The 11,403-nt window shown below is 38.3% G+C and overlaps 1 protein-coding gene across 1 annotated transcript in view; it reads right to left on the bottom strand.

Annotated features, from left to right (window-relative positions):
- Nucleotides 1–11,403, bottom strand: part of Sugct (succinyl-CoA:glutarate-CoA transferase) — a 637,858-nt gene that overhangs the window by 599,350 nt on the left and 27,105 nt on the right. The window contains exons 3-5 of the mRNA XM_013033004.1: nt 8,796–8,881; nt 8,271–8,321; nt 6,642–6,762 (exon numbers count right to left, since the gene is read on the bottom strand). Of these exons, the coding sequence (XP_012888458.1) occupies nt 6,642–6,762; nt 8,271–8,321; nt 8,796–8,881 (258 nt within the window). The remainder of the gene's footprint in view (nt 1–6,641; nt 6,763–8,270; nt 8,322–8,795; nt 8,882–11,403) is intronic.

Here is an 11,403-nt window from a genome sequence, read left to right as displayed (position 1 = left end):
CAATGCTTGGTAAGAAATGTACGCATTATCCTGCCCATGTAATTGTAACCCCTCTGTACAGTATGTTCACAAATAAAATAAAATAAAATCTAAAAAAAATAAAAATAAAACAGTATTATAGGGGCTGGGAAGGTGACTCAGCGGTAGAGTGCTTGCCTCGCATGCATGAGGCCCTGGGTTCGATTCCTCAGCACCACATAAACAGAAAAGGCCGGAAGCGGCACTGTGGCTCAAGTGGTAGAGTGCTAGCCTTGAGCTGAAGAGCTCACAGACAGTGCCCAGGCCTAGAGTTCAAGTCCCACAACTAACTAAAAAAAAAAAAAAACTATTATAAAGAGTAATGAAGTAAACAAAAAAATATATTTGTAAGTATGATGGACAGAATTCTTACAGCTAAATTGTTATAAGAGAAAGCATGGCTCAGAGGATACAAAGGAAGAAAGTACCATTTAAAATTAAATCATTAGGGGAAGTGCTGTTCTACTTCTAAAAATACAAAGAGGCATGGAATGGCTGCTTTTATTTATTTTTTAAAGGCCTTCTAGTTAGGTGCTTACTGCTCACACTTATAATCCTAGCAAGCTACTTGCAAGACTGACACCTAAGTATCACCATTCCAAGCCAGCCCAGGCACACAAATCAAGAGACTCTAATCTGCAATTAACTACTAAACAGCAAGAAATGGAGGGAGCTGTAGCTCAAGTAGTAAAAGGCCACTCTTGAGCAAAAAAGCTAAGCTTCTGAGTTCAAGCCCCCGTACCTGCACTAACAACAACAACAAAAAACTTCTTTAAAAGATATAAAAATGATATTAAGTGAAGTAAACCAGACCTAAAGAAACATAGGTCCGGGCTGGGAAGGTGGCTCAGTGGTAGAGCGCTTACCTTGCATGCATGAGGCCCTGTGTTTGATTCCTCAGCACCACATAAGCAGAAAGAAAAAAAAAAGGCCAGAAGTGGCACTGTGGCTCAAGTGGTAGAGCACTTGCCTTGATCTGAAGAACTGTGGGACAGTGCCCAGGCCCAGAGTTCAGGCCCCACAATCGGACCCAAAAAAGAAAAAGAAACATTGGTCCCATGGTTTCCCTTATCTGCAATAACTAGTACATGTCTGAGACAAGCAGAAAAGGTCAGATACATTAATGTTAGGTGAAATGAACCCCAAGATAAGGAATCAGTGGGGTTTTTTCTTGCTATTATTTCCAACATATTTATAAGGTGATTTTTTTTGTTGCTTTGTATATCCCTACCTGACGGTATAAGCTCTGCTTCCACTGTATTTGATAGGGAAGGGAAAAATCAAATTGTTTAAATAGGGATACAGGTGGACCCATTGCAACAATGAAATGTACAAGATGCTATATCGAAAAATGAACTTTACAACTTTGGCAGGTTGTGGGGGGAGTGTAAGATGGGAGTCTTGGAGTGTAGTCGTGGAGATGGGAGGGCAGGGATGGTAAGGGAAAAACAAAGGAAACAAAGGAGGCAACAATGCTTGATAAGGCATGTACTCATTACCTTGTTCATGTAATTGCAATCCCTCTGTATGGTAGTTTCACAATAAAAAAACTTATTAATAATAAAAAGATATAAATATATAGAGACATAGATTTAGATATGTCCCTTAAAACTCTGCCCAGTGGCTCACAGCATCATTGCTGTTCCCTCAGTGGCTCCTAGAGAATGATAGCTTTCTAAACACTGCCCCCTAACGTGCGTGTGTGCCCAGCCTCCTCTGAGAGGATAAGGATACAAATTTTAAAAACAAATAACTGAGGTCCCTCCTCCTCTGAAATCAGACTAGCTTTCATAATTGACACAATTTCAACCACAGCACTGTCAGAATGCATTAAAGTAAATCTCACAGCCATTCTAACATTACTCTCATCAGTAAAAGGCCACCATGTAAAATTAAAATTTTTAATTTTAATTAAAATTAAAAATGCCAACCTTCTACAAAAGAGATGAGCTGTGCTTTATAACCACATAATGTCACAATTCATAAATAACTGTTGCTTTCAGAGAATCGGCTGAAATTTAGACTTCCTGATTAGCAAATTTGTTTATGACTCCCATCTTTGCACATGTGATTAACAGCAAATGAAAGAGGATGACAAAAATAATTCTCAAGTAGAGCAGTGTCCTATAATCACAAAATCCACATCAACACTTCACAATGATATGTCTGAGAATGGAAAGCTTTGAGTCACTTAACATTAAATTGAAAAGCCTGAATTTAAATCTACCTGCTATTAAAGAGCTGTGAGATCTCAGGCCCCTTAGCCATTCTGGACCTGTTTCCTTATCAAGAAATAAAGAATAATGAGCCAGGCACCAGTGGTTCACACCTGTAAATCCTACTACTTAAGAGGCTGAGATCTGAGGATCACGGCTCAAAGCTACTGTGGGCAAAAAAAGCCCTGAAACTCTTACCTCCAGTAAACCACCAGAAAATGGGAAGTGGCACTGTGGCTCAAGCCTTGAACTGAAGAGCTGAGGGATAGTGCTCAGGCACGAAGTTCAAGCCTCATAACTGACATAATAATAATAATAATAAGCTGTAACAGATGTGATTCTAAGGACTGTCAGGAAAGGGGGGACTATTGAAAGATGCCATTTCAGACATTCTATCCATCACCTCCTCCTTCTCCCATCCCTACCACTGAGAACCATATAATCACTCACCAGTTAGCTAAAAACTGTTGAATCAGATAATCTTCCCCTAGTGCTCTTTTTTTTTTCTTTTGTCGGTCATGGACCTGAACTCTGGGCTTGGGCGCTGTCCTCAGTTCTTCAGCTCAAGGCTAGTGCTCTACCACTTGAGCCACAGTACCACTTCCAGCTTTTTCTGCTCATATGGTACTAAGGAATCAAACCCATGGCTTCATGCATGCAAGGCAAGCATTCTACCACTAAGCCATTTTCCCAGCCCCCCTCCTCTAATGCTCTTTGATGCATTAAAATATAGAATGTGAGAGCTACAAGAAACTAACAATTCTCTAATCGTAAGTGAATGTCCCGAAAACTCTGATCCGTATTACAGCTCATTTCATATGTGAACCTGTAGGGAATGTGACAGTTCCCAAGTGGATGAATATTTTATTTGTCTGAATGATATGATAAATGCATTTTACCAAGTAGATGAATATTTTATTTGTCTGGATGATATGATAAATGCATTTTACCCTCCTGGAAATCTATACTCTTGGACATGGAACCTTCTAAATGCTTGTCAACCTCGTGGGTATAAAGTGAAATCTTATTTTGGCCTTTAATTTTTGTTTGTCCAAACACTACTGAAACAAGGTGCACACTGGTCCTGGAGCTTGAACTCAGGGACTAGACACTGTCCCTGAGCTTCTTTGGCTCAAGGCTAGATCTCTACCACTTGAGCTACAGCACCATTTCTAGCCCTTTCTGAGTAGTTTATTGGAGATAAGAGTCTCACAGACCTTCCTACACTGGCTGGCTTCAAACCTCAACCCTCAGATCTCAGCCTCCTGAGTAGCCAGGACTACAGGCCTGAGCCACTGGCACCCAGCTCTGTCTTGTTTAAACTATCTACAGGTTTAAGCTAAAACTGTCTAGGAAAATTAACTTCTAGGAGGTTTCCCCACTTCATAGACAGTTGCTTTTCAATTCTCCTTCTTGCTATGTCTAAACATCTAGTCTGCATTGAGCTCAGCCCCATGGCCTCTCTAGCCAAAGTCCCTCTCAGAGGATCTCACTTAGGCTTCATATTTGCTTGCAGCTATCTCATTTTCTTGATTCTTAGCTCCAAACCCTTTCACTGCTTCTCCACTTGAAATCTAGTAGCCATCTCAAGTAAGACATATCCAAAACCTGACTCGACATTTAATCCACAAAGTGTCCCTCCCCAGGATTCTCATGTCAGGAAATAGTAATCTCTTCTTCTAACATCATCCTAACTCAACTCTTTCCTCTGAGGCTCATCTGTAGATCCTATCTCTTTATTTGGAAAATACAGTGGGAACATTCTCGCCCTTCAATTACCTGCACCACCATTACTCTAACTCAAGCCCACCATCATCTCTAGCCTGGAATAGCTCAACAGCTCTGTAATTGTGCATTACTTCCACCTTTATCCTCTACCATCCTATTTGCAGCCCAGGGCTAGAGAAACCCTTTAAAAATCAGTCAGATCAGTGTTGGGAATGTGGTTCAGATGGTAGAGCACATGCCTAGCAAGCACAAAGCCCTGAGTTAAAATCTCAGTGCTGCCAAATAATAGCAGCAGTAGTAGTAGTAATAGTAATAGTAGTAGTAATATAAAGTATCAGATTGTATCATTTACTCAAAACCCTCTGCAGTTTGCAATCTTACTTGAGTAAAGGCAAACTCCTTATGAGTAGCCCATGCACCTTTTATGGACTTCATAACCTTCAACTCCCTGGGTTTTTCCTTATCCTCCTTGCTCTCACAACTTCAGCCACACCAGCAGTGCTGGTCCCCAGTCTCACTCATCACATTCTTGCCTCAGGTCCTTTGTGCTTACTGCTTATTGTCTGAAACCCCTTTGCCAATATCTATATGCTTCACTGCTTAACTTTGTTGAATCTCTGCTCGTGTCACCTGCTCTATGAAGCCTTCTCAATATCTAGTATGAAGTAGTAGCCTTCCTCACACTTCTTTATTTTCTTCTGTAGCTTTTCTCTGTGTCATATACATATTTCAGGGCTGGAAGCTCATACCTGTCATCCTAGTTACTCAGGAGGCTAAGATCTAGAAGATCATTGACCAAAGCCAAACCAGACAGAAAATCTCCCATAAACTAGTACAAAGATGGGCTGGAAGCCTGGTTCAAATACTACAGTGCCAGTTGTGAGTAAGCTGACAAAACCAAGAAATCTGAGCAAGATTGAAGTTCTGAGTTCAAGCCCTGATATTGAAAGAGAAATAGATTAGATAGATAGATAGATAGATCTAGGTATATCTATCTAGATCTATATCTATGAGGGCTGGGAATGTGGCTTAGTTGGTAAAGTGCTTGCCTAGCATGCATGAAGCCCTGGGTTCGATTTCTCAGTACCATATACACAGATTTTTAAAACAATTAGAAATGCTATATCTATCTATGAATAGATATATAGAGATATCTATAGACATATATAAATATATGAGAGAGAGAGAGAGAGAGAGAGAGAGAGAGAGAATCTAGTGCCAATGGCTCACACCTGTAATACTATTCAGGAGGCTGAAAACTGAAATCTAGGTTTAAAGCCACCCTGAGCAGAAAAAAATCCCTGAAACTCTTATCTTCAATTAAACAACAAAAAGCCAAAAGTGGAGACATGGCTCAAGTGGTAGGGTACCAACCCTGAGTGAAAAAGCTAAACCAGGGCACAAGGCCTTAGTTCAAGCCCCAGTATAAAAATTATGAATGTATATGTGTGTATGTGTGTATATACACACATACATCCATATACATATATTTTTATGTGTATACATATCCACACATATCCTAGAATGTGAATCTGAGTGCACAGATGTATTTCATTCCTTCCTGTTATCATAATCACAGAATACTATCTGGCACATCACAGGGGGGTTGGTAGATGAATTGATAAAAACTGAAAATATATCCAGGTGACAGTGTCTCACACCTATAATACTAGTTTCTCAGGAGGTTGAAATCTAAGGATTGTGGTTCAAAGCCAGCCTGGGCAGGAAAGTCCATATGACCCTTATCTCTAATAAACTGCTAAAAAAAAAAGCTGGAAGTAGTGCTGTGGCTCCAGTGGTAGAACACTAACCTTGAACAAAAGAAGCTTAAGGACAGTGCCTAGGCCCTGAATTCAAGCCCCAAGACTGGCCAAAAAAAACAAAACTGAAAATATTATTAATTCTTTTGACCGTAAACAGAATTTCCTATTTTTCTTTTTTTTTAATATAAGACTGAGACTTGAACTTGCTATCTGACACTTTATTCTCATTGCCAAGCACCCTAAAACCTGAGCCATGCCTCTAAGCCCTAGAATTTCCTATTTTAAGTTACTTAAATTACTACATTACATCCCTAATTAAGTTATTTTAAATAAAATATACAAAACTAAGTAGCACTATGACATTTCACACACACACACACACACACACACTCACATACACACATATACACATATACATACATTCGTATACACACAAATGATCCTCTGACCCAAGCTGAACAATCAGTAGGCCTCACATCCCTCCTTTCTCTCCCTTGGCTTGGCTTGACACTCACTAATGTCTTGAGATGTTTTAAGTTTCCACAATGTCTTAAAGATAATATTTCACTTGTAATTCCCCTATGTTAGTAATAGTATTTTGTAACTACTTGTCCAATATCAATAACTCTTGGCAGATACTTCAGAGATAACTCTTGGTAAAAAAAAAAAAAAAAAAAAAACCTCTTGGCAGATAACTCAAAGAAAAAACACAAGTAGCCAATAAATATATGACTCCTGTTTGTATAGGTTAATGTTTCCTAGAATAGTTATTATTTAGTAATCTAAAAAGCTTGGAAAGAAGCAAAGTGGAATCACTTGAAGAAAGCCAATACCAGCAAAAGGTTTCTTAAAGAGCAAGCAAAGGCAGAGACTGGAAAAGCTTGGTACTGCTGAGTAGCGGACTTGAAAGAAATACCTGTGATAGAACAGTACACAATATGAGGAGCAATCTTGTCTACATCTTCATAGCCCAGGCCCATTGCGGACAGTTTTCCAGGAACATAGTTTTCCACAAATACATCACAAACAGCTGCAAGCTGAAAGAAGAAGTAAAGATGAATCAGACTAGCTGGGAGGTATGGTTCACATCTGCTATCCTAGTTACTTAGGAGGCTAAGATATGAGGATTGGGATTCAAAGCCAGCCTGGGCAGACAAATCCTAGACTGTCATCTCAAACTAACCAGCAAAAGCCAGAAATAGAGATTTGGATTAGGTGGAAGAATACCAGCTTGACCAAAAAAGCCAAGTGAGAGCACAAGGCCTTGAGTCCAAGCCTCAGTACATACCCCCACGCTAAATAAAGTGTCAGACTTCTTAAGAGACTTTCAAACTTTAAACAACTTTTCACACACATGATAGAATTGTAATTTCAATATACATAATGAATTCTGACTTTATAAGAAGCCAGAAAAGTCACAGGAGATGAAATAAATTTAGTTAAACATAAAAGTCCCAGTTAACTAAAGCCTTTATTATCATTAAAATAATAGCTATTAATTTGTTTTGTGAAAACATCGTATTCCTAGATTGTTCTCCCTCCAAGTCCAAGAAACGTTCAGGCTAAATTGTCCATACAAATGTAGTGCCACAAGAATGGGTAGAATAATTAGACAGTAAGTACATAAAACATAGGAAAAGCATCTTTGGACACTAGTCAATAATTTAAGCTTAGGGTATGGATCAGTGGTAGAGAGCTTGCCTAGCACACACAAGGTCCTGGGTTCATTCTCTAGCACTGCAAATAAATAAATATGTTAGCTAATTAATTAAAATGTCATTGGCATTATCAACAGATTTAGATGTATGCGCGCACACACTCACTCACTCACACACACACACATACACACACAAACAAAATAATACTGTAAACTGAGAGTGGGCAAAAATTTTCTTTCAAAGATCAGATAGTGGTGGGCTGGGAAGGTGGCTCAGTGGTAGAGTGCTTGCCTTGAATGCATGAGGCCCTGGGTTCGACTCCTCAGCACCACATTAGCAGAAAAAGCCAGACGTGGTGCTTGGCTCACATGGTAGAATGCTAGCCTTGAGCTGAAGAGCTGAGGGACAGCACCTAGGCCCAGAGTTCAAGCCCCATAACGAACAAAAAACAAAAAAGATCAAATAATAAATATTTTAGGCTTTCCAAGCCACATACATTCTGTCACATATTCTTCATGTGTGTATGTGTTTGTGTGTGTATGTGTGTGTGCATGGATGCACACATGGCAAATACTGGAGCTTGAACTTAGAGCCTCAATCTCTTGCTCATCTTTTTTACTTATCACTGGTGCTCTACCACTTGAGCCACAGCTTCAGTCCAGCTTTTTGCTGGTTAATAAAGATATAGAGACAAGGATTTTTCCATGCAGATGAGCTTTGAACACAGTATATTTACTTAAAAAGGTCAACCTACATTGTTGGATGGAATTTATAACAAAAGTCCGTAGACTGTCCTTAAAGGAAAGTCTTTTTACACTTTCATTCTAATGTTCAGATCCTTAATTACAACCTCAGCAGTCAAATGCCTTCTGTAAAGAATACCTTACCTCTTTGATGATTTTCACCCCTTGTGGATCTTTGATATTAACAGCTATGCTCTAAAAATAAAAATAGACACATTAAAAATATTATTATAAGTGCTTTACTAGTGGTAGCTCAGTAAGAGTGCCATTCATATGTTAGTCTCTCCCTTTAAAGCAAGCTTATCTTGCTCATGAGGAAATATTTAATCATTATTGATTTTATTTATAGCTAGGATATATTAGCATGATGAGGATTACAATGAATGTTTTTCAATGTTAATTCCAAGTGTTAGGCAATTGGCATTCTTTAAAAGGGTAACAATTGTAATTAATCAAATTATTTCCCTTCCACAAAATAATTTCTATTATAATTCTCATGTTTTAAATTACTTAGTAGAGAAGGAAGATTGGGAGAAACCTTGACACTTGGTGAATGAATATTTGAAATACTAGGTACATATACAAAAACAATAATAAGCCACGATATCAAAAGTTTGGTTATTATGCAATAAAATTACATGAGTAAAGCAAAAAGAAAAACATCCTTACTTTTTTATTTCTATTAACACTGAGAAAATATGTACTTTCTGTGTCCACAAAAGGTGGCCCCCAAGTTCGTGTGTCATCACCAATTCCTAGGAATAAAAACATGTACTATTATGAATCTCTGAGACATCATGAGTACTTTTATCCATCAGGCTGCCTCACATCCACATTCGCATCCACAGGTACCTGCAAATCAGCTCAGCCCTGGGGATCCTCAGCTCACAGCAGCTGAGAGCTCCTTGGAACTGCCCAACTCTTTACCTTTCTGTGTTAACCATTACATCCTCCCATATATCTTTTCAACTAAGTTGCATCCTTGAAAGTCTAAATCCAAAAGGACAGCTCCTTCTAGGGAGTCTTCAGATTTAGTAAGGGGTAAACTTCAGGTGTTCTCATTACTATCCATTTTTAGCAAGTTGTTCAGCTCTTTCAGTGTTTCTTAGAAAATATGGAGTCTGCAAAAAGTTTCTTGTCAAAGACAATTTAAATCAGAAAAATGATGTGAGTGTTTATGGTAAAGCAATATCTGAGGCTAGGTATATAACAGTGATTAATAATTCTATAAAGTCTGTAACAACAACAAACCAGAAAAGTCTAAGTAGGTTACTCAATATAAAATGTTAACAATTTTAAACACTACTTGGGAATAAAATTTTAGTTATCTAGGTCTTACTTCAAAGTAAAAGTCTAACTGACATAGTGGCTTACTCCTGCAATCCTAATTACTCAGGAAACAGATTGGGAGGATCAAGGTTCTAGTATTGCTCAAACAAAAACATCTGGTCTGGGAAGGTGGCTCAGTGGTAGAGTGCTTGCCTAGCATGCACGAAGCCCTGGGTTCAATTCCTCAGTACCACAAATGCAGAAAAAGCCAGAAGTGGTGCTATGGCTCAAATGGTAGAACTCTAGTCTTGCGCAAAAGCTGCTCAGGACAGTGCCCACGCCCTGGGTTCAAGCCCCAGAAGTGGCAAAAAAAAAAAAATTCTGAAGACTTCATCTCAAACAAAGCTAGGTATGGAGGCTCATGCCTGTCATCATCTCAGTAAGGTAGTAAATGTACATAGAATGATTGTGGTTCAGGCCAGACCCAAGCAAAATAATCAAAGCAAAAAGGGTTGGGGAAGTAGCTCTAGTGGTAGAGTACTGGCTTAGAAGTACAAGGCCCTGGGTTCAAACTACCCAGTACAACCAAAAAAAAAAAGCCAAAAGAATAAAACTGTTAAAAAGAAAATAGGATATTTTATTCCATAGATCTACTTGGAATAATGTTTAAATATACTGATATTTGATTCAGATGTAAAACATAGAATTTTTAAGTGGATTTTTAACACAGAACAAGTGGCAAAGGATATAGATAGGAATCAGAAAATGATTCAATAATTAAATGTCATACTTAAGATTTTTCCAAGTTCTAAGTAAATGTTACAGTTGGTTATCTAGGCAATTACAGCTAAAATAAATCTGTGTGCATTTAAATAGTATAATCTAATAGCCATTAGATTTCGTTCAAACTCAATCAAGGAAAAAATAGGTACTATCTTTATAATATAAAAGAGAGGCAAAAATAAACTCATTTATTTAAAAAAAAAAACAAATTCACAGGAGAAACAGTGCACAGAACAGGAGAAAAGGCTTGTTACCCTAACTAGAGGTAAACCAATAATGACACAAAGCATGAACTGCTAATTATCAAAAGGTCTGGGGAAAGAATGAACCACTAGTCCACAAAGGGAATTACCCAGTAAGAAGCCAGCCAGTGGCTTCACGGAAATGTGTGCGTGAATTGGCTCTTCAGACAGAGCTTGCAAAGAAATTACCAGAGAATCCAGCCACTCCAATTTTTTTTAAGTCATCATCCATTAAAAGGAGGAGAAAGGAGATGCCAGGAGCCAACTAAAATTAGATCATTTCAGTGTTTGCATTCTTCTCTCAGGTAGAAACAATGTCAGAAGACTACACTAGAAGCCTACAAAATGCCTCTCTCTTTTTCTCCTTCTCTCTCTCCTCTTCTTTTTCCTTTCCTCTCCCTCTCCTTCTCTCTTCCACTATCTCCTCTCTCCATATATATATATAGATATATATATGCACGTATATATACACATCTATATACATATACGTGTAAAATACATATACATATATAATATACATACACATATAAATGTATGTATGTATATTACACTTTACTCAAATTTTTTTGTTTATTTTTTTATTATTTTATTTTATTTGTGAAGATACAGAGGGCTTACAATTACATGGGCAGGATAATGCGTACATTTCTTACCAAACATTGCAGCCTCCTCCTTTGGTTTACCCTTCACATCCCTTCCCAGCCTTCCCCCTCCCCCCCCAGTCCCAATCCTTCCCTACACACACACCAACATTGTAAAGCTCGTTTTCGACATGACAACTTGTACTTCTCATGGTTGCAACAGGTCCACCTGTATCCTTAAACGAATTGTTTTCCCCCATTTCCTCCATAAGTTATACTGACATCAAATATAGTGAAAGCAGGGGTTATACTGTGGGGGAGGAACATACAAAGCAACAAAGAGATAATCTTATAAATGCATTAGAAACACATGCATGAAAGAAAAAAACCTTAAAATACATA

The sequence above is a fragment of the Dipodomys ordii genome, unplaced genomic scaffold (genome assembly GCF_000151885.1).
Source record: "Dipodomys ordii isolate 6190 unplaced genomic scaffold, Dord_2.0 Scaffold161, whole genome shotgun sequence".
NCBI classification, from domain to species: domain Eukaryota; kingdom Metazoa; phylum Chordata; class Mammalia; order Rodentia; family Heteromyidae; genus Dipodomys; species Dipodomys ordii.
The sequence above is the reverse complement of the archived record's forward strand: the minus strand, read 5'-3'. Positions and strand labels throughout refer to the sequence as shown.